Source organism: Cryptomeria japonica, chromosome 3 (assembly GCF_030272615.1).
Source record: "Cryptomeria japonica chromosome 3, Sugi_1.0, whole genome shotgun sequence".
Classification (NCBI taxonomy): domain Eukaryota; kingdom Viridiplantae; phylum Streptophyta; class Pinopsida; order Cupressales; family Cupressaceae; genus Cryptomeria; species Cryptomeria japonica.
The window spans coordinates 761,958,224-761,985,895 of NC_081407.1; the positions used below are offsets into that span (position 1 = coordinate 761,958,224).

Below are 27,672 nucleotides of genomic sequence, written 5' to 3' on the forward strand. Positions count from 1 at the left end.
GTATTTCCCTCAACTTCCAAAGCACTTCCACATGCTTTGAAAGTTGCTCATCATTTACAACAACTATCATGACTCAGCCTATGGGTTGCACTGCAAATCATCTTTCAATGAAGTTCTTCACCCCTATCCAACATTTAAGCACTTTGACAAAAGGCAGCTGAAGGTTGTTTGCTCATCTTAGTCCAAGACATGGAAATGCTGACTTGATCACATCCTGACAATCAAAGGCATTGCATCTTCTCACAAGCAAAAGGTTAAAGACACCCAAAGTATTGCCAAGCTTGACAACTAACCTAAGACAACTACACTACCAAGCAAAAAGTGGGGGTCCCCATTTGCAATGGGGCAATGTGTGAAAATATCACAACAGGAGGGACAGTTGGTCCTCCGAGGGACGGACCTAAGACGTCCCTCAATCATCCCAAAGACGGACGGGGACATCCTTCGACCGTCCCGGGGATGGCTGTCCATCCCCCTCAATTCGCACTTATTTAAAAACTAAAAAAAAAAAACTTGCCCAGCTGCCTAATTCTAAAAAACTCAACTCAACTTGGCTGAAAATTGGTTCAATTTGATTAAATAACCATAGCATTTTATGGTGACTTTTTTAATCTAGCTACTGCTTTACCGAATGGCACCTGAATCTTACTCTTTGACTTGCTGAACTGTTAGAGTTTCATGGTTTATTCATCTAGAATGAGAGATTTGAACAAATATAGTAAAGCATAGCTGATTTCTTTTTAAAAGAGAGAATTTTTTTCAATACAAGACTCCATAATGGCTTGTTTGTATTACAAATGTAAATGGTAAAATTTCATATATTTACTAATGATCAAAGCAATCATTAAATAGAGTTACAAGACACGATGTTTCTAATAAGAAAAGATCGTCGGAATTAGAAAGAAACTAATTATACAAGATTTACAATATATTGACCATTAAACATAATAGAAACAAATATACTAAAGATATTATTCTATTACCCTCCCTTAATGGTCAATATATCTACTACACCAAGCAGCCTAGGGAACTTAACAAACTTATCTGGAAGTAGGGACTTGGTGAGGATATCTGTAGTTTGGTCCTCTATAGGAACATACTGCAAATCGATGGATCCATCTTCAACCAGCTTGCGGATAAAGTGACAATGAATCTCAACATGATTGGTTCTCTCATGGAAGACTGGATTCTTTGCGAGTTTCAACACCCCTTGATTGTCACAGAAGAGGGGTGTAGGACCGGCTTGAGACAGTTGGATGTCTGAAAGCATCTGTCGAAGCCAAACTGCCTCACAAGCTGCTTTGACAGTTACTCGATATTCAGCTTCAGTCGAGGAAAGAGCTACCGCCTGTTGCTTCTTACTGGTCCAAGTGATAGCACCTGTGCCCAAACTGAAGACATATCCGGATGGAGACTTTTTGTCATCAACAGAGCCCGCCCAATCCGAATCTGTGAAACCAATGAGTCTGGGATCTTTGGTCTATCCATAGAGGATACCAAAGTCTGAAGTGCCCTTGACATAGCGCAGGATTCGCCTCGCTACAGCCCAATGTTCTGATGTAGGGGTTGTCATGAAGCGAGATATGTAGCTCACTACATATAGCTCAGATTAGGTCTAGTGGAGGTGAGATAGATTAAACTGCCCACTAGTTGCCTGAAGTTGGATTCATTATCAACTGGAGAACCGGATTTGGCTAACAACTTCAGGCCTCTCTCCATAGGTGTAGATGCAGGTTTGCAGTCCTACATTCGGAACATGTCTAGCAGAGCCCTGGCATATTTGGACTAAGAAATGAAGATGCCATGAGACTGTTGCCAAACCTCAACACCTAGGCAATAGTGCAGATGAGCAAGGTCAGTCATGTCAAAGGACTAGCATAAATTCTGTTTGATTCCCTGAACCAACGATGTTGAGCTGCCAGTGATCATCAGATCATCAACATAAATAACCAGAATGGTGATATCATTGCCAGTAGTCTTGACATACAGATTTGAGTCAAAAGGACTCCTCTGGAAACCTTGATCTGTGAGGTACTTATCAATTTTTATGTACCATGCCCGAGGAGCCTGCTTCAGGCCATACAGTGCTTTCACCAGTTTGAGTACCTAGTGTTCTTTGTCGGCAACCTTGAATCCAGGAGGTTGGATCATGTAGACCTCTTCCTGTAACTCACCGTTCAAGAAAGCACTCTTGACGTCCATCTGATGAACCTTCCAGCCATACTGAGCTACCATGGCTAGGACTAATCTGATGGTGCTCATATTTGCAGTTGAAGCAAAGATTTCCTCGTAATCAATGCCTTCACGCTGAGAAAAGCCTTTTGCAACAAGACGAGCCTTGTACTTATCTAAAGTATCATCAGCCTTGTAATTGACTTTATAGACCCATTTGCACCCAATGGGTTTCTTTCCTGGAGGAAGATCTAACAAAACCCAAGTGTTATTTTCAGCAAGCTCTGGTGCTCAGTTGCCATAGCTTGTTCCCACTCAGGTATCCCTTTCGCCTCTGTGTATGTTTGAGGTTCATACACATTGTGAATGTTGGCCATGAGAGCAAAATTGACATAATCAGGCTGCTTGCTCTTTTCCCAAGCAGTTCTACCATCGATGAGCTCATCATCATGAAGATCAGCAAGTGTCTTAGCCCAACATTTAGGCCGAAGAGTAGAAGTGCCAACATCAGATGCAGGAGGTGCAACAAGATCGGGTTCATCTAACAGAAGATCGAATGAATCCTGTGGAAAATTAGGTGGTGCAGCTGCATGTCTAGGTGATCCTGCAGGAGAAGGAACTAGTGAAGATGCAAGAGTTGGAACAGCTAGAACCCTCCCATCAGGTGGACCTAATGGAAGACGAACACCCAAGTCTGAAGCCTTCAAAGGCAGAACCTCTGAATCCACAACTGGAGGAGAGAGCTGAAATGGCCCTCGACCCTCATCAAAAACCACGTCCCGACTGAAGATGACACGATCTGTCTCAATATCAACTAGGCGGTAGGCTTTGTGATTATCACTATAGCCAGTGTGCATGCGTTTCTGACTCTTGGCATCCAACTTGGTGCGTTTTGCATCAAGGATCCAAACAAAGGCAGTGGAGCCAAAAACCTTCAGGTGACTGATTCTGGGCTTGCGGCCTGACCAGGCCTCTTCTGGAGCCTTCTTCTTGACAGCCACAGTAGGAGACCAATTAAGAAGATAGACTGCAGTATTAACTGCTTCAGCCCAAAATTTCTTCGGAACACTCTTGTGTTCAAGCATAGACCGAGCCATTTTGGTAATTGTGTGGTTTCTTCGCTCAACAACACTGTTTTGCTGAGGGGTGTAAGGTGTAGTGAGTTGGCGCTTGATGTCATGTTGTTCACAAAAATGGGAGAAAGCAGAAGAACAAAATTCTCCCCCATTATCAGACCAAAGAGTTACAATATGATTAACAGACTCTTTTTCTACTGATGCTTTAAATTTTTGAAACACAACAAAAACCTCTGATTTCTGATGAAGAAAATACACCCACATTTTTCTACTAAAATCATCAACCAAAAATATAAAATACCTGGACCCAGTGACAGAAGGAGTAGCCATAGGTCCACAAATATCAGCATGGACCAGTTGTAGTACCTTAGAGGCTCTCCAGGAGTCGCCATCCCAAAATGGAGTCTGATGTTGCTTGCCAACCTGACATGCTCCGCAAACTCCAAGGTTCTGGGTCTGGATTTCTGGCAATCCAATGACAAGATCTTCCCGAACAAGCTGAGAAAGATAGTGCACATTCAAGTGCCCATACCGCTGATGCCAGAGTGTACTAACAGAGGAGTGCTTGGCTCCCATGGCGAGCTCCGAAGAATCACCAGAATCAACTAGTCTAAATAGACCATGATCCTCAAGACCCACAACAACAGTTGTCTGAGTCTCCCGATCAATGATACTGCGCTAATGTGAACTGAAGGTCACGTCTAGCCGAGGAGAATGTCTCAGAATTTGACTGACTGAGAGAAGGTTGAGTTCCATTCCTAGAACATAGTACACATCGAGGAAAATTAATTTCCTCCTGCTAGACTGAATCTATACATTGCCCTTTCCAACAACAGTGTACTCTTCCCCCCTCCAAAGATAATTGAATCTGAGTACGGCTGAAAATCAGTGAACCAATCTCGGCGATGAGTGAAGTGGCGTGAGGCACCTGAATCTATATACCAAGCAAAGGATTTGACTTAGTCTTCAGGTCTTTTGGCAATGAAGGCGTAAAAGGCAAACTCGCTCTGCTCAGTGTGCTCTGCTACATTTGCTTTCGGTTGCAAACTACTTTGCTTAGCCTATGCAACCAAGCGCTTACGGCACTCAAGCTTCATGTGACCAAATTTATGGTAGTAATTGCACTGAACATTTTTCTTCTTCGAGCCTTCTAATGACGAAGCAGCAAAGATCGAAAAATCGCCTTGGACTCACCAAACTCGACGAGTCCAAGTACAAGACATGCCCCCCGAGTCTGACGAGCTCGGACTCGGACTCGGACTCGGACTCGTCTGAGTCCAGAGGGCGAACTCGCATGGGACTCGTCGAGTTGGCGAGTTTGGTGTAAACTCACCAAACTCGATGAGTCCCATGCCTGGGACTCGGCCGGTGGCAAGGCCCAAAAAGGAAAAAAAAAAAAAGCATTTTTAATACATTTTTTTCCTTCTTTTTTTTATGTTATTTATCCTCCAACCCTAAAAGTGAACTTCATTTCATTCATTTGGAAAAAATAGGAGGAGAAAAGCGAGTTGTGAAGAAAAACAAAGGTGCATTGAAGAAAAACCAGCAAGGAGGAAGTTCAAGATTTCTTCCATTTATCACATTGGGGCTGCATTGTGTTTGGATTTGGTGCATCAAGAGTTGGATAGGAAGAGTTTGCAGCTCATTTCAAGCTTGTTGTAAAAGGTAAGATTGTTTTTTTGAAGATTTTTTTGTTTCTTGTATGCAAAAATTCCATTTTCTATTCATTTATTTTTAAAGTTTTACATTTTCTCCCAAAATCTTTTGTATGTTTGTAAATTTATCATATTTTATTGCAGCAAACTTCACTTTATTATTTTGCCTCAACTTCAAGTTTCACAAAACTATCCTACAATGTCTACTTCAGCTTCTAGACCCCCCATTAGAAAGAACCCTGCTTGGAAATATCATGAGGATTTTCCAGGGCAAGGAAAGGGGCAAATAAAATGTACATTTTGCAAAACAATATTCCATGGAGGTATATATAGACTGAAATACCATATTTCTGGTGTGCGTGGACATGATGTCGAACCATGCCTAAAAGCACTCCCTTAGGCCGTACGTGATTGTTATGTAATGGTTGAGGAAATTGAAAGGAAAAAGAAACAAAAGGAGGATCAAGCAGCCATTGGGAGAGAGGCAACTTTAGGAAGAGGGACATAGTTAGGTTGTGTTGGAGGCCCTTCTTCCTTACCTCCATATCGTCCCACTCAGTTTGCTACTACTGGTGCTTCTACTTCTGCTTCTACTTCTATAAGTGGCAGTGCCACCGCCACTTCTGATGCTCCTAGCACTAGTATTTGTAGTGGGAATGTTAGCATTGGACCTAGGATTCGCAAATCTAGGTTGGATACCTTCTTTGTGCCTCGCACTACTCCTGGGTCCCAACAGTCGCTTGAGGGAATGGGTTGGAACAAGGAGGTCCATGATGCCGCTAAAATGGCAGTTGGCAGGTTTTGGGTCTACAGCAGTATTCCATTCTTTACAACCAGGTGAATGTTTTATAACTTTTATGTTTGATTGTTTTAATTTTAATACTTTGATTCTCTTCATTTTATTTTTTCTCGTACATACTAAATAGTACATAGTGATAGAACATACTTAACTTATCTAATTGAATTTATTTGTGACAGGTCTCCTTATTGGCAAGAAATGGTTGATGCCCTTACCATATGCGGGGCGGGGTTCAAAGCCCCTACTGAGTGTGATTTGAGGGGACCCATTTTGTCTCAATTGGTGAATGATGTGAAGAAGGAATTAGATGAACAACGCCAGATATGGAGCACTAAAGGTTGCACCATCATAATTGATGGTTGGACGGATAGGAGAAATAGACCTCTCCTTAAATTTCTTGTTTCTTCTACAAGTGATTGATTAATTTTAGTTTCATTTAGTCTTTAATTTTTTATTTTTTATTTAATGGTTTATTGAATGATCATTGATCTAGCTTTATTTTTTTATTTCAAGGGGCACCGTTTTCATCTAGTCCATTGATGCCTCCACCCATTGCAAGAATGCCACCTACCTATGTGAGCAAATAGAGGAGGTGATTGATGAGGTGGGTGAGGAGAACGTGGTACAGGTGGTGACCGACAATGCAGCAAATTATGTTGTTGCGGGTAAACTTTTGATTACAAACTAATTTTGTTTGCAAATTAATTACTATTTTGTACCTCCATTAATTACACTGTTGTTGCAGGTAGACTATTGATGGAGAGGCACCTATCTATAGTTTGGACTCCATGTGCTGCCCATTGCATTGACCTCATGTTGGAGGATATTGGAAAACTCCCATGGGTCAAGAGATGTGTAGAAAGGGCGAGAAATGTGTGCAAATTTGTATATAATCATTCATGGATGTTGGCTCTTATGAGACAATACACAGAGCAGAAGGAGTTGCATCGTCCAGGAATCACAAGATTTGGCACAAACTTCATCACATTGCAGTCCATGCTTAGCTCCAAGTCGGCCTTGAGACGTATGATTGTTGGTGAGGAGTGGTCTTCCTCATCCTATGCTGCCACCCCTGTAGGGAAAGATATGGCAGACTGCTTTTTTGATGAGCAAGACTTTTGGGTCCCTTGTGATGAGATAGTGAAGGTAAAAATTTTATAAATTCTACAATTTAACTTTTTGTTTTATAACTTATTATATACATTCTCTTATTTGCTCATTTTTTCTAAATTACACAATATTTTCAATTTTGCAGTTTGTTAAGCCCTTGGTAGTTTTGTTGTGAGTTGCGGATGGAGAAAAGCCCGCAATGGGCTACATATATGAGGGCATGGATAAGGCAAAGGTGGGCATCAAATCCGTCTATGGAGGAGATGAGAGCAAGTATGGTCCCATTTGGTAGATCATTGATAGGAGATGGCATCATCAGCTTCATAGGCCCATCCATGCAGAAGCCTATTATCTGAATCCGGCATTCCATTTTATCCCTTCTTTCAAGGCTGATGTGGAGGTCCTTAATGGGCTATACTCGATCATTGTAATGTCCCTACTAGTTAGGGATCACTGTCCTGCAAAACAGATTGTTAGAATACAACAAATATATATATATATATATATAACTAATCCAATTTGCAATTAAACTTCCATTACTTAATTAACACTAATCTCAATTCTTATTTAATAAAAAGGATACGAGTGCAGTACTGGGACATATCCTTAGGCGGCTATGAAGCTCGCCTTCTTGGAACCCATCTTGGTTCCAAGACATACCAGGAAATCGAAAGTTAATTTGATTCCTGTCTTGGATGTAATTTCTCACACCCAAGCCATACTAGGAAATCGAAGGTTAATTCGATTCTTGTCTTGGATGTAATTTCTTACACCCAAGCCATACCAAGGAAGACCATCATATATGATCAATTCCTTGCCTTGGTTGATGCATCTCATCATCCAAGTCTACCAGAGAGGACCGGCCAGATTCGTCTCTACTTGGATGAACTTTGTCAACCAAGCCATAACATATATGCATATAGATATTCAGTATATACTGCCTACCAGGGACTATCATAGTCCCTGAATTAGACTACGGGGATTTCATCCCAATAGCCTCCATCATATAATCACATTATTGCCATTTATTGTTATACAACATTTCATAACCATTCATATTATCAATATCATTTGAATTATAATTCATATTATCCTTATTACTCAGATTATAATCTTGTGACATGCAAAATTATGCTAAAATTCTGTAACATACAACATTGTAATAATGATGACATAATTCTGTAACATACATATTAGAATAATCATGACATAATTTTGTAACCTACACATTATAATAATAATGACATAACTATCAAAAACTATAAGTAAATTTATATGTGTGTGTGTGGCACACATATCCACACACATATACGTACCTGTGGCATCTCTGCTGTCTTCTCCCTTTTTCTTGCCTCTGCCTATGCATCTATAGTTCCTATCTCCTTCGCATAGTCTCGTACCTGTGGCATCTCTGCTGTCTTCTCCCTTTTTCTTGCCTCTGCCTATGCATCTATAGTTCCTATCTCCTTCGTATAGTCTCCCCTCTTATATCATATTCAGTTCTATTATTGAAAACCATCCATTATTTTCATAATAATATGTATATTTATAATTTATGCTTTTATAAATATATAAACATAATCTTATTGATATTATGTCAAGTATGTATGTATATATATATATATATATATTATTATTTTCTGATTTGAATATAAATAAATTAATAAATTATGTTATATTATCAAATATTTATCTATTACCCATTATATAAATTATTAATACTACCATTGTCTAAACAGTAATTATTAGTCTATCTAGAGCTTGTAAGGCAGACAGATCTGACATGTGTCAGATCTGGTCTGCCACTATATATGATACTAAATATGGCTGTCATGCATATTGCAGTCGATTTAATAGTATTTATATTAATATTCATATATTACTATTACTATTAAATTCTGCATAAAAACATTGACCAGCTTCATATATTAAGCATACGTAATAAGCACATCCCCATGCGTACCACCAAGAGCAGGGATGTTACTGCGTTTAATTTAATAACAGTTCTGATCTGATGTCATTGATGGTGCTCATCAGTGATGCCACCCGTCCCCCTTCCATAATCATAGACTATATATAATGATTTCCCATCCTATCGATCTGAGTTATTCTTTTTAAGATCCCCCCTCCTATAGATACGATTCTTTTTAATATATCAATCTGAATCGCTGTGTTCAATAAGCGTTGTATCTCTTTGTGAATGGTGGGACACAACTCTTCAAGCGCCTTAACCAATCGATTAGTTTTAAACATAATCACTGCCTATTTAACGAATATCTTTTTATTAACCTTTGTCATAATCGTGATTTCTATTATCCACAATGCTTAATATTAATTGGCCTTCTTTAGGGAAGAGACAATCGATTCATCTTTCTTGTTTATCGATATTATAAATCGATGTAGCACTGGGACTAGTTGCTGTTCTGACTCATTGGGACTGGTTGCTGCGTCACCTAACCCGTTGAATAGCAGTAATAGACTCCCATCCCTTATTATCGCAGCTCCATTATAAGAGGTGGCATGACCGCAATGAGTATGATGATTCTTTTTTTTAGAGATCCATCTTAGGAGATAGTCTCCTTTCATGGTTCCATCGTTATCTTCTTCTTTAATTGTCTCACCAAGTATTTTAATTTTTTTTAATTTTTTTTTATTACTTTTTATTTATATTTCTTATATTATTATTATTTGAAATATTAATATTATTATTTAATAATTTATTTCCTCTTTTAATATATTAACATTATTTAATATATTAACATCATTTTAATAATTGACTTTATCATATTCCAAGAATAAATATTAATATATATTAATTAAACAATTATTTAATAAATAAATAAATTTCAAATAATCATCGTTGTTAATCATTATATTAATGAATAGCAATACTTGCCTCATTTAGGATATATATAACGATCAAGGAGGGGACATGAGAAATAATGGAGAAGATGGGACCTGCTGGTACTACTCAGATAGAGCTTATTCAAGAGCTAGAGTTGTTCTCAGATGCACAAGGGGAGACCTTCTCTCATCCTGTCGCCAAAGATGGTAGGACAACTATTATGCCAGGTAAAAATAAATTGTAAGGCTTAATTTTAGTTTTATTGTATATTGTAACTTGTTAAATGAGTTCATGAGTGAGACTGATTTTATTTATTTTTCTCATTTCAAACTCAGATCATTGGTGGTGCTTTTTTGGCCCAATGACACCAAATATTCAGAAGTTGGCCATTCGCATCTTGAGCCAGCCATGTAGCACATCTAGTTGTGAGCGTTTGAGCACATACACTCCAAGAGGCGCAATAGATTATCTGTGGAGAAGATGAATGATCTCATCTTTGTTCACTACAACCTCCGCCTGAGAATGAGAAAGAATGCATTAGTTGACATCTCTCCTATCATTCTAGATGAGGTTGATCCTGAAGCAGAGTGGGCCAATGAGAGTCAAACAGATCCTGTGATTCCTGCGGCTGTCTTTAGTGATGACTGATTGGATCGACCAGGTAAATATAGAGGTTGAGGCTGTAGCCATGGCACAGGGGCAAAGAGCACGAGCAGAGACAGGAGATACTGATAGTGACACAGATGTTCCTGATGTTGGTGAGCATGCCATGGTGTCACGGGGAGCGACTATGGCTGCCGAATCATCCAAGACCTACCTTAAACGCCTTCACAGGGGGCCAGGGGGCCAAGGTGAGAGGGTGCACACTCCTCTGAGCCATAGGCTTGTAGTTGTATTTACCTTTGGTATTTGTGTGGAACATTTGATGATGATCATATGATGACATGGATTTTTTATTCCATGAGTTTTGTAATATTGTAAAAATTTGATTATTTATATATTTATGTTTGTTATTTCCTTCAGCTACAATTTGTGTTTATGCTTATGTGATTGATGTATATTTGTGTATGTAATCAAATGAGCCGAGTTTGATGATGTTATTGTGTCTTTAAGGTGTATTCAATAAAGGGTGCATGAAACAAGTTTTAAATCTTTAAAAAACTCTAAATTTCTTGAGTTTTTCACTTTCCCGAGTCCAGCCGAGTCTAACTCCGAGTCCCGAGTCTAAGTCCGATTCGGCCTTGCCGAGTCCAAGTCCTGTTTCTTTGCAAAGCAGAGTTCTTCTGCTGAGAGGGCTGAGAAGGTTGAGATTTGTCTTTATCCTTCTGAAAGGATTTAGCAGTGAATGCTTGTTCTGAAGAGGATGAGCTAGTACCGAAGAGGATGAGCTAGTACCACTGTCGAACTGTTGCTTCCACCGATCCTACTGCAGAAGTTTAGCACAAAGATCAGCGAACTTCAAATCAACACCAGTAGAGGTGATGTTGAGAGTTTCGACAAAATGCTCGTAGGACTTTGGTAAGCTCTTCAGAGTTATCACAACCATGTCCTCCTTCATTTTCCGGCCGATGGCTTCCAACTGGTCACAGATTTCCTTGATCCGATTGAGGTGATCCTGAAGAGATTTCCTCTCATCCATGACAATAGAAAAGAGCATATTCTTCAGAAAGAAGGTTATGCTCTTATCAGACGTCTCATGCAGCGTCTTGAGATGCTCCCATATCTTGGCAGTTGTGTTGCCAGAAAGTATCTGAGGAAGCTGATCGTCGGTCACTGAGAGCTTGATGAGCATGACTGCTTCACAATTTTGTTCATCAAACTTTGTCTGTTCAGGACATGCTGCAAAGGGATGGGTGGCCTTTCCAAGAACTAACTGATCAATAACGCAATACTCAAAAATGGTGAGCATCCGCTATTTCCAGGTGTTATAAATTCTGCCATTGAATTTTTGACTGCCCTCGAGTAGAATATTCGTCAAAGATGTGCCATTGCTGAAAACTGAGGTCAAAGTTGGTTGACCGGATAATGGCACGAATATCAAGGCAGAAAAACACGTGAAACCGCGTAAACGCGACGCATGCAAGAAAACAGAGGTGGAAGACTAGCACTGATTTCAAGGCAGATTTCAAGAAATATTTTGGCATGGATCCCAATGTACGGATTTCTGGAGGACCCATAAAAATCTAACAGGTACCCAGAAAAGCTAACGAAAAACCTAGGTCTCTGATTTTTATTTTCTGAAAATCTCGGGCTGCAGAAACAAAACAAAGGGTTCGAAATAAACCCTAGGCGGCAAACCCACCCACAAAACCAGCTCCAAGAACTCCTGTCGGAAAACACAGAGGGCGAGACAAAACCCTAGCCGACAAGTGTTGATACAGAGCTCAACGCAGACAGGAAAGAACTGTTGAAAGTGTCGGGTCATTCACAGGTGAAGGAGAAGACAGATTGCGCGAGGGCAGGAGTTTTCGTGCTGAAAAAATGGAGAAAACCCTCCCGTCAGCCGACGCAGTTCAAACAGAACAAGTCACGAATGAGCGGAGAGGACATGGCTGTCGCGCGAGAAATCAAAAATCGCGAGTTTCAGGTTATGAAAAAAGACCATAACTATGAACAGAAGGCACCACGAAGAAGAACAAGCACGGAAAATTGCACGACACAGACAGACACCAAGCGAACTTGCAAGGTTGTGTTGTGACGTATTCACACATCGCCCCATTGTAAATGGGGACCCCTACTTTTTTGCTTTCTGGGGTTTGTTTCTAGGTCTTTTAGGGTTTTGTCTATTAGCCTTTGCATGCTGAGTGTTGCCAGAGGGATCACTAAGATGGTAGGCTTTGTTTTAGCTAAAGGTGAGTCGGTGGATGCTCCGAGTTAGGGTCATCTTTGAAAGTCTTCCTTAGGACAAAGTTTTGCTCTTGTTGCTAATTGTGTCTTGTTTGAGTTTGAGAAGGTCAATGAAGCTTGGTGAGTGAATATCATCTTTGAAGGTCTGAGTTAGGTCAAATTGGTGAGTGATGAAATCTGGAATGTCATCCTGATCTTCAAATGTCCTGAAATTTGGCGTTGTCTGGAATGTCATCCTGATCCTGAAATTTGAAAGGTCTGAGTTAGGTCAAATTGGTGAGTGATGAAATCTGGAATGTCATCCTGATCTTCAAATGTCCTGAAATTTGGCGTTGTCTGGAATGTCATCCTGATCCTGAAATTTGACTAAGTCTGGAAAATTGAAGAATCCTCCAAAAACTAGATTTTTCATTATAACTCCTAGAGGTCCGAAACCACTCTCAAACATCCTGACAGTATATATGGAATATAACTTAAAGTATAAGATTTCCTTATATATACTTAAATGTTATATTCCATATATGAATCCTGACAAAGAGGCTAAAATGTCAAATTTCGCTCCTAACCCTTCCAAAGGGTCCAAAGCGAAATTTCACAAAAGACCTAAATTCTTCACCTAAATCATTGAATGGTCGAGCAAATTTGCAAGGATATGGAAGGAAATGGATCTAGGATCAAGTCTAAGACAAAGTCAAGTCAGTTTGAAGGTGAATTGAGCCTAAAATAGGAATTTCGCTCTTGACCCTTCCAAAGGGTCCAGAGCGAATTCCTCTATAAGATACTCTACATTGCCCAAAGCCATGAACTAGCTCATTCCTAGGCATTTGTGAAGGCAAAACACTTATTTGGAGTGAAGAAATGTGAAAATGAAGTCAAGATTTGAGCCCAAGGAGGAATTTCGCTCCTGACCCTACCAAAGGGTCCAAAGCGAAATTCATGTAAAACCCTATTATTCACAAAATCTTGAGCTAGATGTCAACTTGAAGAGCAAATTCGCATGATCATGATGGAAGGAAGCCTAGCAAAGTATGTCCAAGGCATGAAAAGGAGAAAATAAGTGAGAAATTAGCTCAAAATGAGAATTTCGCTCCTAACCCTTCCAAAGGGTCCAGAGCGAAATCCTCATTTGACCCTCTATCTTGCCTAGGACATTGGAATGACCTTGTCTTGAGCTAATTTGATGGTAGATTCACTTAAGTGAGAAGAAAGGAGCTTGAATTTGATCAAGTTTGAAGGAGAAATGGATGAAGGAAGTGGGAAACCAACCAAGAACATGGATTTCGCTCCTGACCCTTCCAAAGGGTCCAGAGCGAAAATCCCCATAGACCTCAATTTCTTCCTTGTTTAGACCAAGTTCTTAGTTTCTAAGGCATGTTAGGAGGTGTATTGACATGTTTTTGCCTTAGGGAGTGACTAAAAGTGAAGGAGTGAAGGATTTTAGCCTAAAATAGAAATTTTGCTCCTGACCCTTCCAAAGGGTCCAGAGCGAAATTCCTAAAATCTATCTTTTCCTCTCAATTGTGTCTAGCCAAGTGTGGATCAAGATTGAAGAGGTCCTTAGGCATGGTTTTGAGTTGCTTATGATCACCAAATGTGAAGGAATTGAGCTAAAACTAGAATTTCGCTCCTGACCCTTCCAAAGGGTCTAGAGCGAAATTCTTGAAGGATACCTATTTTCCCTTGGAGATGGTCAAATCCTTGGTTTTTATGGCATAGATAGGTGTGGAGTGACGTGTCCTTGCCTTTTGAGGTCATTTGGAGTTGAAAGAATGAAGCAAATGTGCTCAAAACTAGAATTTCGCTCTTGACCCTTCCAAAGGGCCCAAAGCGAAATTCCCAAAATCCCTCTTTTCTTTCCATTTTTGTGTCAAGCTAAGTGTGGATCAAGGTAGATTGAGCTTGGAAGGACCCCTAGGCATGCCTTTGAATTGATTGTGGCCACCAATGATCAAGATTTTGAGCTTAATCAAGAATTTCACTCCTGACCCTTCCAAAGGGTCCAAAGCGAAATCCTAAATAGGTCCTATCCCTGGCCATGATTTTTAGCGAAATTCTCCTTTCTGGCCATTTTGAGGGTCAAGCAAGTGTTGCATGCATGGGAGAGGGATCCAAAGATGAGAGTCCAAGTATAGAGAGTGAAAAGGATAGACCTTGGTGAAGGAAAACAAGCAAGTCAAGAATTTCGCTCTTGACCCTTCCAAAGGGTCCAGAGCGAAATTCTCAATTTCACCTAATTTGCTCATGATGAAGGTCAAGGTATGGATTCCTAAGCCTAGATGGGGAGAAGGCTAGCGTGTGATTGTCTTAGGGGGCATTTTGGAGTAGAAAAATGATAGAATTTGAGCCTAACCAAGAATTTCGCTCCTGAGCCTTCCAAAGGGTCCAGAGCGAAATCCTTAAAAACTCCATTTTGCTCCAATTTTGCATCAAACTTGGTGTTGGTTGAGATTGAGGGCATCCTTAGACATGCATCTGAGCAAGTATGGTCACAAAGTGAGAAGAATTTGAGCCAAGAATGCAAATTTCACTCCTAACCCTTCCAAAGGGTCCTGAGCGAAATTCTAATAGGGCCTGTCCCTGGAGAGGATTTTGAGCAAACTTCATTTTGATATCTTCTTGTTGATGATTTAAGGTAGAAAATGCTATGTTAGAATGAATTTATTATGTGTCCTTAATCATCTTTTGGTTTGTTTAGCAAATGAAAGAAGACCAGGCCAAGACAAGGATGACCTATTCCAGTCCCATCATTATCAAGGACACTTCAAAGGCATGGAGGAGGACTCAAGGTGCTTCTAAAGCGTTGGAAGACTTCAAATGTTCGAGGAATTGCAAGCTAGCCTCAAGACCTCATTCTACCACATGATGACAGAGAAGAATGACCTTACCAACACTTCAAGGCGAGGTATGCTATCAGAGAAAGAACACTTGACAATAAGGAAGCCTCATCAAGCATATGGAAGTCAAGGAGGTATGTTGTTCATCAAGGCACATCAAGGACGAAGGAAGATCAAGCAAGGCATAGACGTCAGGCAAGGTGACATCCCAGTCAACATTCCTCCAGCCAGATTGGTCCACCTCAGCATGTCCAGATTCAATGTACCTGACTCATCGGGGACGGTGCAAACTTCGGTGTACCTACCCTCGCTTCCTATTGGTCCTCACTCCTAGAATGTAATTTTCTAATTGGCTAAGGAAGTTTGTTGTAACAAACCCTAATTAGGGTTTCTATCCTATAATCCTAGCCATCGATTCTAAGTCAATCAGAGCCATCTGTTTGTAAAGGGTTCTTTATATAAAGAACTGGCTCCTCATTTGTAAGGGTTAATAGTTAATAGTCGGGGAATAGTTAGAGAGTCAATAGTCAGTAGTGGTAGTTCAAGAGCAATTAGCTTTTAGGGTAGAGTAGAAGGCAAAGATTGTTGCCAAGAGATTGTTGCAAAAGACATGTAAACTTCATTGAAGGAATGGTGAATTCTATGTGTCGATTCTACAATTTGCATGGTCTCTATACTTCTCAAATTTAATTTCATGTTATTAGATGAATGGAAGAAATTTGTATGATCAATGATGAAATTTGTATATCCATACTACTAGCGGTTTGTTGATTGCAAACTTGCCTTGCGTAGTCAACTGGAATCATTCAACTTAAGCTTAACTTCAATTATCGCTTCTTCATTGATATGCATCAACCTGACGGTGTCCATGCTTGTAGCGGTGACCTGAACATCATAAATCTATCCTTAGAAGATCGCACTAACCTTGTGGAGATGATTATAGTATGTCAAAGCAAGACTTAGTTAGAGTTTCATCAAAGGTCATCCATTGCTCCTATATTCTTAGTGTTAGAATTAGATCCTTCTCCAACCCTTATCTTTTTCCCTTTTTTAAAAATCAAGGATCAGTAAAGACCCACGTTCCAATGATATCCAAAGCAAATTAGACACTCAAGACATCGAATGTAAGTTCCCGTGTGATTCCAACAAAATCACATCATACCGCAAGAGCTTATCCACATGTAGAGACCCTACATATCAGAACCTTGCAATTGCCTCGATTGATCCTTAGGCGAAATCTTCAGCATTCAAGGAAACTTTGTTCAAGAGAGGATAAGATACCTTGGTATTTTATTCTGTGTTCGCATGTGCATGAAAACACATCACCAAGTTGAAGTCACGCGATGCAAATAGAAGCCGAAGAACAGTCACGAAAAATAATGTTTTCTTCAGCTACCAAACAAACGCAAGTAGAGGAAAAAAAAATCCTCAGAACAGACCCGCGAAGACAAATCGCGATTGTTGCAGACGAAAGCCCTTAAGGATGAACTAGAATAATTTCGAAAAGTTCCAAAAAAGAAAAAATTTCGAAAAAATTCACCTAAAGCTCTGATACCATATTACAAATGTAATTGGTAAAATTTGATATATTTACTAATGATCAAAGCGATCATTAAATTGAGTTACAAGACATGATGTTTCTAATAAGAAATGATCGTCAGAATTAGAAAGAAACTAATTATACAAGATTTACAATATATTGACCATTAAACATAATAGAAACAAATATACTGAAGATATTATTCTAATAGTTTGATCAATATTTCAAAAAACAACCAAGACTCTTTTATTTAAGATATTCTATTGAAACTTGTCAAATAGGTCTAATGAATTATGAGTTTGATCATTTTGTTAAGAAGAAAGGTAGGTCTTCCTTGCTTCTAATCAAAAGGTCCAAGGTTTTAAATTTTCAAACAAACTTTGTCCATTGGTATCTCATTTTGTTAAAACTTGCGGCCTTTGGGCATTTTGATATTCATATAATTAAATGCATATTGACAATGTTTCCAGATTCAATGAATTATATTTGTGAATGTATATGAATTTATGAATTTCAACTCTCATTTGAACCCTCATTTCAAGTTTTCAACCCAATTGCTACGTATAATGTATATGATGAATGATTTAAATTTTAGATTTATCACTGTTACAATGTTATCATATGAATATATATGAAATTTGCCTATATATTTTAAATTTTCCCTATTTTTTATATAGCTGTCCCCTCTATCGTGTCCCCTCCATCCCCAAAAATGGCAAAAAAAAATCCGTCCAAGAAACTCGGGGGTAACATAGCCTAAAACCTAATTTAATGATTTAGGGTTACTGTTATGGATTTTTGTTATGCCCTAAAATATCCATAAACCCTAATTTTTAATGTGTTATGTTTAGGGTACTTTTTTTTTTTTAATGTGTTATGTTTAGGATTAACATTAGGGAATGCTTTAAAAATAAATTAGAATGCACTATTCTCTAATCCTAACCCTATTGGTTGTTTAATTGTTTATTCAGCATATTAGATCAATATGTTGCATCAAAGAGATTTCTCAAGAATATAGCCAAGTTGTCCCTAATACAAACAAAGCCACATGAAATTTTTGCAGCCTTGCATGCAATGGAGGCATTTGTTGCTTCTCATACAATGTCAAGCCACAATGTGAAGCCTTGCAAAGGTTGCCCTCTTGATGTCAACCATAGGTGGCTCATGAGTCCTATGTAGAAACTAAGGCAAGGGCAAGCACAATAGTTGGATCGACTTCTTATGAACCCAATGACAATCATTTTGACAAGGCAAAGCAACCACAATAGCCTATGACAAACAAAAACTCTTTTATGCCTTCTTTTGCATCACAAAGACCTAATACAAGGTGAGAAACACTCATCTTTTTCCACCTCATAATAAACTTGGGGTGCAACCATCTTAGAAAATACAAAGTGGAAGAAGGCTTTGTTCATGAGAACCAAAAAGGACATTGCTAATTTTTGGTACTATTATAATATAAAATTCAATTTTGCCAAGTTTTAATATCGGCAAGCCATGGTAAAGACCATTGCAATTGGGGATTCTAGGTTCAAATCCCTCTCCTATGAGACTTTCATGACAGACACGTTGAGAGATGTAGTTTAGAATTTGAACAACGTCATTTTCGACCATCACAAGGAGTTGGCTACAACAAGCTGCGACATTATGTCAAATGGATAAATGGATCAACAGAACCAAACTATCATTCATTTCATTGTATCTAACTTTGACACATTTTTTCTCAAATTCATGGATGCATCAAATAGAGTCAAATCAACATAGGCACTACTTGATCTATTTAATGAGACAATAGTTGAGGTATGGAATCAATATGTTGCCCAATTCATTACAAATAATGTTGTTTCCTGTATTGCTATACAAACAATTTTAATGGAATAATATCCCACAATGTTTTGGAGTCTACGCGCAACTCTTTGTCTCAATTTTAACCTAGAAGACATTAGCAAACTTCCATGTATTAAGTTTGCATTGGGGAGTGCCCAAATCTACAATTAGACAAGGGTCTTATTTATGATGCACACCTTTTGAATGGCAAGGAACTTCAACTTGAGGTGATGAAATTTGCCACCCATTTCCTTGCATTGCAAAATCTATGTGGCTAGAAGATGAACTTGAAATGGATGTTCATTGAAATTATTTGAATGGCAAGATTATAGTAGACTTTGTTTTTACTAAGTTTTTAGAAAAAAGCATGGGAGATTGTGTGATTTTCAAACCTTTCATCAAAGTTTTGTAGTTAGTCAATGGGAAGAAATCCTCAATTGGCTACTTATATGAGGCTATGGATAGGACCAAAGGGGTTATCAAGGCAAGGATGGGCCATAGGAGGGAAGTTGCATGCCAATAATGGAGATCATCAATGAGAAATGGCAATGGCAAATGCATTGTGCTCTCCATGTTGCTTGATAGTTTTTGAAACTAGTGTTATTTTACAATGACTACTTTAGGCTCAATGAAGAGGTGACAAATAGCCTATTCAAATACAGAAAAAAATTCACAAGGTAAGAAAGTAGCTATAGACACCTAAATATTTCCCTAGTGTGCCTAGTCCAAATCAACCAAGGTAGGCAAGTAGCTATAGACACCTAAATATTTCCCTATTGTACCTAGTCCAAATCGACCAAACCCACCAGCAAGGCCATGTCCCCATCACCTAAGGTCTCTTGCGCTTAATTAAATAATCTTATTATTTAATTTGTCTCTTTTCCATTTCACCTCACAATAAGTAAATAAATAATCAATATTTCCACCTATTTCCATCTCACACATGGCTAAAATAATTAAATAATATTATTATTTAATTATGCCTACAATCCCTCAACCTATCCCGAGAATAAGGAACGCCTATGAACACTCGTCCTTATGGTTCCAATATTTTCTCCACCAAACCCAAATATATAGGCCTCTTGTATCCTAGATACACATGTCCCTTATATCCCTCATGGTCACAACCACTTGCCAAATTTAGTAAGTCTATCCTAGCCCTTCACATTCCAACAACCTTCATCTAAACCCTCTATTCTCTCCTTGATCCAAGGGAAATCCTCTCAAGCATCATCCACCATTGACTCACCATTAGATCTCAGCCATCCATTGCTTCTTTTGAAATTCTATGAATTCAAGCACACTTTCCTCAATTTTTATCCATCAACTTTGAGCTAAGCATATGTTGTCAAAATTGGTAGCTTCAAGAAAAGGAGCATCCACATTTCGACCATCATTTGGAGCAAATCATTCAAGAATGGAGTCATAGGTTACATTTGAGTTGATTTTTTCATGTTATTGCATTGTTTTGAACTCTATTGTTGAGTTCTATCTAGAGGTTTGTCTTCGTTTGAATGGGGAATTTACATGCTAGTTTATTTCTAATCGCATTTCGAATCATTAGCATTATAGTAGCCATTGGACTGTTGCCCTCATACAAGTAACAAAAGGGATTTTTTTGTCAAATTTGTGTCATAGATGTCAAGACTACTTTAAAACCAAGTATTTGCAATCAACTTTTCTCTAATCATCTCTCTTGAGGTTTAAGTTTTATTTTTTTAAGTTTGAGATACATTATGCCTATAGAATGTTGATAATATATTTATTTTTGCTAGTAAAATAATAGAATTTTTTGGTCAAAAATATCAAAATTATGCAATTGATGGCAATGTAATATTGAACCAGCAATGTCATTAATCTACTTGTGAGCATTCTTGGAGTGTGTTTGAACACATACACTTCAAGAAACGCAGCCATTTTGACTCAGCAACCAATGAATGATCTGGTTTTTTCCAACACAACCTCTATCTTCAACCCAAAAAAATTGAAGGTGAGGAAAAGTTGCATTTCTAATTCTAGATTTTGATTATTGTTTTGTTGAAATTTGCAATTAGAATAATTATTTTGTATACATAACAAACTAATGCATTCAATTTCACTATATTAGGGAGCATCAAGGATGATCAACCAATTAACCTTAACGAGAATGATCCATATTCAAAATGGATCACAAAATTAAGATGAGACATTTTTTTTTTTTGAGGACCTTTCTATCTTGAAAGATACCAAGGTATTTGATTAAAATCAATTGAATCAATTGGTGACAAGCATGAACCTTTGAGTTTCAACATCACGAACTATAACCCCTTCATGATTCCTCCACTTTCACAACACTACACTAGAACCAAGTTATTCCCAAGAAGGATCTTTGCTACCATGAATCAAACAATGGAAAACAAACCTACAACAAGAGAGCACAACACTACACTAGAACTTGGTGCCACCATCACTCTATTTAGCACCTCTATACCCAAAAATTTCTCTTAAGAGATACCTAAAAACACCAAGCATTATCACAACAATATTCCTTCCGCCCAAATGCACACCCCCCCCAACCCCCGTGGCCACACACACAACTACTCAATCTACCTCAGCACCAATTTTTAAAATCAAGTTCCTAATCTAAACAAGGAGAGTTTTGTTACAATTCACGATTGTCATAGACAATGTTTGCACTGTTAAGGCTTGAGGTTGCATTTATCATTAGACAATTTTGGGGAAAACATCTCTTACAAAGTGCTTGATTAGAAGTCTTGAAATTACTAGATGGCATTCCTTTCTTCTAGATTCTTTTGGGAGCCATAACTAGAAAACTTTGCAGAGAACCAAAGAAGAGAAAAGAAACCCATGTCAAGAGAGTGCACCACTACACTGGAATTTTTTGGTTACTACACTCTACTCAATATCCCTACACCACCCACCCAACACTCAATTTCCTCACTACCATAAGCAAACCACATAGATCTTCAATCTCTCCCATCACAAATGTTGAACCAAGATGTGATGTCCCCGTCAAATTAATACTATTTGGTATTAATTATGAATAAAATTAACTTTTCTTATTTTATATTAGTTCTAATATTGACTAATATATTATAATGAGAGTTATTTGATTTTTTTCAATAAAGATAAAAAGTTAAATATTAGTTGCCTTGCTTAACTATTATTTAATTATTTAATATTGCGGGATTTGGTTTTCCTATGGGAATTTTACCCACCTTTGTTCTTTAAATAATGTTTGGCAAATAAGGAGGAGGACATGAGTTTTAATAAACAGAAGATCTGGAAGTAAAGGTTGGATATCTATGTGATATCAACTCTTATTGAATCATTCCTTTCGCCAGACATTATTGGCCTACTGGAATCGAAATAATGAATCGAGGAGTAATGTATTAGCAGAAGCTTGGGAAGTATTTGCAGAAACGTGTTTGTTGTACACACCGATCATATGTATGTTGCTATTCCTTGCGAGTCTAGGTAGAGGTTGCACAAATTGTAGAGAGGGGTCGGGTTGGTATAGACGAGAAGTGCTGCATCAGCGTGAGTCTCAAACTTAGCAGAAAACGGAGGTGACTTTCCAACGCATCTTATACATCTTATGCCATGTCATAGTGATTGACCATACTCACGGTATCTCATACCGGGACGAAGTGATTCCATATGCAAAGGAAGCGACTCATCGTTTTGTGCACCGTTTAGCGTGTATGATATCATTCACGGAAGGTCTGCGAATAATCTACAGTAATCATCGTGTGCAGTATACATCGCGGAAGGTTTTCCCAAACAATACATAGTAACAACGTCGGGGTGCAGGCCGGTATTTGAATAATCATTCCATGGGGATCAGTGGAGTCCAGGACCAAGAGGAAGTAGTAGGACCGTGGCATGGCTAGAGTTCTTCATGCCACCAACCCGAGTACATGCGAGGATATTTCCGGAGGGTTGCGACAGCAACTTTGACGCTGACAACACTGCAAACCTACAGGTGCACTATGAAACATTTAATCCAATAATATAGAATGTGTATGTGGACTGCACAATCAATGCTATGAAAATTAATTTGAGACTGCACGGGTTACATTAATGGAATTCATAGGCTATGTAATGCTCAATTGGTTAAGTTATAAATATTCTTCTGCATAATCTGGATATATGCATTTATATGAAGCCAGTTTTAGTAAGGAATTTTACACAAGACCTGCCAATAAGTCAAGGAAACAAGCTAGAAATAGAGGACGCATATCACCAATTGCCCACAAAAATATTTCTTTGTTCATAGACCAACCACAATGAGCCTATAATAGAATTTCAATGTATAACATATATTGATAATTGAAAACTCTCAACAATTAATAGCAAAAAGATGTTGAATAAAAAGGAAGCCATAAAGTATTCCTTGTTCATTATTTTCTCCAAGCCCAAGAGGAAAGCATATCGAAACCTTTGTAATCAACATGTCATTCATTTACTTCGAAATGAAAGCGAGGATGAGATATGATGGGTGGCTAACAAAACTAAAGCCATCCTAATGCAAAATGATGTCCGAATTTGAAAACAATTGGGTAATTAATTCAATTATTTATTGCCCTCATGGTCTACCAGAATATGTAGTACTCGCTAGTAACACCAACATTTCCTTATGAGTATCCTTATTGAAAGTTTTAAATTCATTCATCTTTCACTATCTTTTCAAGGGCTACTCTAACCCTTTCTCCCAACATCCCCAAATTAACTTGATTGTGCATTAGTTTTTTGTATGGACAAGGCCAATTTAGCTACACAATCATGTACCTTATTCTCTTCTCTCAATCAATGAACCAATCTCCAGCTAGAAGTACTCCACACCAAAGTGTATGCATTCAACCAAATCTTTCAATCGCTAATTATTTGTGTTCTTAGCCAATCCTTTATTAGGATTATGAGTGATCATTTGCAAATTAGTTTCAATAACAATCATCTTAAGTGGTTATCTTGTAGTAGCCCAATGGTTGTACAAAATGCTAAAAGCTTCTACAAAATTATTGGAGGTCACTCAAATGAGATAGGCAAATCAAATAACAAAGGTTGCCTTTATTGTCTTAACATATTCCTCTTGCCCCAATATACATCTTCATAAACCATCAAAATTCAACTTATACCACCTCGAATCAAGTAGTTTCCATTGACTTTGCTTCTTTCCCAAGTTAGAAATCCATTCATTTGGGGTGGAGGCTGATTAAGCCCATACCCAGGGATACTCAAAAAAAAAGGATTGGGATTTTTTATGAACAAAGGTATTTCTTCCATAATACTAAGATAGAGTTAAGTTAGATTAAAAAAATTCTAGGCTTCTTCTAAAGAGCCATATAACAAGTATAGAATCCAATAAGATTATTCTTATTAAACCAATGTACAATAGGGATGTCTCCCTAGAGTCTAACCCATTTTTGTGGATGTTTCCCTGGCCCATTTTTGTGAATAAGAACATTTGAGGGAAACAACGTGGATACCAAGATGAAGCATAGCTCGTCTGCAACATAAGGAAGAGTTATAGAACTGCCACAGCAGGAGGGTACATGGAAATGCCATACCATAATGTTCACCCTAAATGAGCTGTGCTGCTGTATCATTATTAGCTGATTCACACAATTTCTGTACAACAAAGCCTGTATCCAAACATATGAATTGAGAAATGAGTCCACTACAGAGAGTTTAGTGTTGGCAAAGGTTTGGCCAGTCGAATATGTGCAACCTAAATCAGATGTGTGAATTACATAGTGTTTCATCATGCAACATAATGTCGTTGCAAATCCTGAAGTCAATAATATACTACCATGTCTAATATTCAGTGCAACAGCAAGATGTTGCATAAAGAACAATTTCAGCTATAGAGAGAGCACAAAAGGTACAGACACATCCTAATACATTGAAAATTACATTATGAAGAATCACCAATAAAGTAGCTAGGTATGACTATGACGAGACTGATCGATCAGGAACATTGTGATGAGGTTAAATCAGGAAATTTCCAAAATTTATCCAAATTTACCATGCTACTTTAATTACTCTCTCTGCCATTAATAACCGTCCCTTGCAAACTAGGTCAATTAAGTTTCATCATTATAACTTATAAGCTATAATGCTTTTCACTAACCTGCATCAAAGTTTTTGCTCATTCATCAAATGCTATCTACCTTTCCAACTTAGCATGGCTGTTTCTTATCCTTGAAACCTCAAAACCACCATTTCTCAGATCAAAATGTTTCTTACCAGTCCATCCCACACACCATAGAAGAGGGAAACAAAGCTTCCAAAGTGATGTTGCCAATGAGGACTTAAACACTGGTAATGGAGTGTTCCCTCTGAGCTAGTCTATTAAAATGCCATAGTTGGTCTAAACTGCAATTATAAGAGAGAGTCCTTTAAATGTATTTTGGTCAATGAAGGGTTTAAAACTATACTTCGGGAGGCCAAACTTCTGCCTAGCACAGAGATACATACAAAGTTCTAAATCCTCTGGGCTTTGAACCTATGTTAACAGACTAGAACCCCACACATGTTAACGTTGGGTGTGCAACCTCGCACACAAGTGAATGAGCATTGATGGTTGACAAGAGATTCCAAGATACCAAGAAATCAAACTTCTAAATTGCACACACACACACAATGCTATAAGCCTGCTAGGTTCGAACCTGTGTTGACAGTGTAAGCACAAACCTCAAACATATATTGACAGAAAAGGTGCAAATCTCACATGCAGGCACACAAGTGACAGCATATCCATGGTTGACTTAGGCTGCAATTACAAAAAAGGGCCTGATGAATACATCCTATAGTTGACAGAGAAAATACAAAACTTTGGGGACCCAACCTTCTGCCTAAGACCATGCACACAAGTGACAAAACACTAAGGCCACAGGGGTTCTAAGCTTAGTAGTCATGTTGACAGATCAGTGTGAACCATGCACACATGGGTACAAATCTTAAACATGTGCATAGATGTGGATGCAATCTTGAACTCGTGCACACACTTTTTGCACACGTCAGGGTTACACAAAAGTATAGGAATCTAACCACACTAGCGCTTGGACCAAGGTTACTTACGTTACAAGGCCTACATTGACTATAATAACAGAGTCTGAATGAGATTAAACTTTGAAAACGTCATCTCGCCAATCTCTACCTAATCGTAAACCTCAAGAAAAGCATTAAGTGTTGATAGTATAGTTTACGTCAAAACTGTGGTATAGTATAACAAGAAAGAACTAATTTGTCAAACACGCATGGCTGAAGAGCCACAAAGATCATTCCTTACGTAATTTAGCTCAAGTACACTTATATTGACCCTCAGGCTTTCCATTTATCTATAACGAATGAATATTAGCTAGAAGAAAATGCAGTTTTTAGCCTCCATATAGAACTCCCACACAAAGAGTGCACGCAACGCTCATCTTACCACGTAATAAAGACAAAAAATAACTACATCCAGATAATAGGGTAGTTTTACATCCTAAGAATTCCACTAAAATTAATACTATTCCAAATTAGCCACCGTTCCGGAATGCAGGCCTCCCAGTCACTAAAATGCACGCCGAATATAACGAGAAATGCAATCTCAGACAAATGAAAAATTGTTAAGAAATTCACATTTAATGTACTCGCATTCATGTGCATTCGCAACATGATGTAGAGCGAGGTTAATCAATTTACAAAAGGACTTCATATCTAACTCTTTCTCGGACTGTTAAAAAAGGGTAGTAAATTGACGAATTTACGAGAAGGGAATTTAAAGGACTTCATATTTAATTTCTCCTCGTGCAGAGAATAAAGAAACTTAAAATGTCGAGGAATTTATCGACAGTCAAAAAAATGTCGAATTTTCAAAAGGGAGATTAAGGGACTTGTTTTTCATCTAAGCTCCAGCTGCAAATAAAGCACTTTAAAATGTCGTGGAATTTATTTAAGCAAAACAAATGTGAATTTACAAAAAAGAAATTCAAAGAACTTCGTTTTAAATTCATTCAAAGGCTGCAAAAAAAGTGCTTTAAAATGTAGCAAGGATATTTACTTCCGCAAAATAAATGTTAAAATTTACAAAAAGGAAACTTAAAGGAGTTCATTTTAAATTCAATCCAAGGTTGAAAATGAAGTGATATAAATGTCGAGAAATTTATTTACAGCAAAGAAAAAAAAAATCACCTGAGAACGAAAGTCCCGGGTCTGAGAAATCGACCAGATGTTCCAACATATTTAAGCACTGAACTCCCTCCGCTTGTTTTAGGTCTCTTCCTGCCGAATAAGCCCCTGGGCACATGGCCATAATGCCTGCGCGCGCAGTCCTTGGCAATGAGGCCTTGCCTAGAGACCGTACTAGCGCTCATAGAACCACGGAAGCTCCTGCGCGAAGCCCCCAGCCTGGGCGAGTTTTGAGGGTTTAATGCAGAGCAGGGATGGAAACAGGGGCTAATTACGGCACTCTTCATATCGTCCTCATGGTCACTCGGATGGTAAGCTAAAGGCCTCAGACGCGCGGATTTATGAGCAAAATGGAGAAAGACGTGAGATAATTGACTGACCCCTCATGCGACCGGGGGCAACCACTCTCTCCACGCACGCGATAAACATAGAAATGGCCTTTTTTGGCGTTTATTCTCTTTTATCTTTATTGTTCCTTTAGCAAATTTACCGTCAGCTGATGCCCGTCTGTTGACTGAAGAGTTGTCTGTCGTGCTTGTCAATCATCGATAGCGTCGAGAATGCAAAGGATATTACAGGAGATAAGGAGCGTCAATTTCAAGGGAAAGACACCTTACCTGCTTACAAGACTGAGCTGTTGCTTCCCTTCAACTTGGCATTCCCGCAAAATATCATTTCCATTTGTTTGAAAGCAATGGTTTTAGTTTCACATTTTGGGGATGGGATAGGTAGATGCATGTCATTCTTATCAAATCAGAAGACACCGAAAGGAACAAAGTAAAGAGGGTCAAT

The 27,672-nt window shown here is 38.4% G+C and overlaps 1 protein-coding gene across 1 annotated transcript in view; it reads right to left on the reverse strand.

Moving 5' to 3' along the window:
• LOC131068882 (inactive beta-amylase 4, chloroplastic) overlaps positions 1–27,319 on the reverse strand; it is a 92,885-nt gene extending 65,566 nt beyond the window's left edge. The window contains exon 1 of the mRNA XM_058004155.2: positions 26,884–27,319. Within this exon, the coding sequence (XP_057860138.2) occupies positions 26,884–27,167 (284 nt within the window). The 5' untranslated portion in view covers positions 27,168–27,319. The remainder of the gene's footprint in view (positions 1–26,883) is intronic.
• Positions 27,320–27,672: the final 353 nt, after the last annotated feature.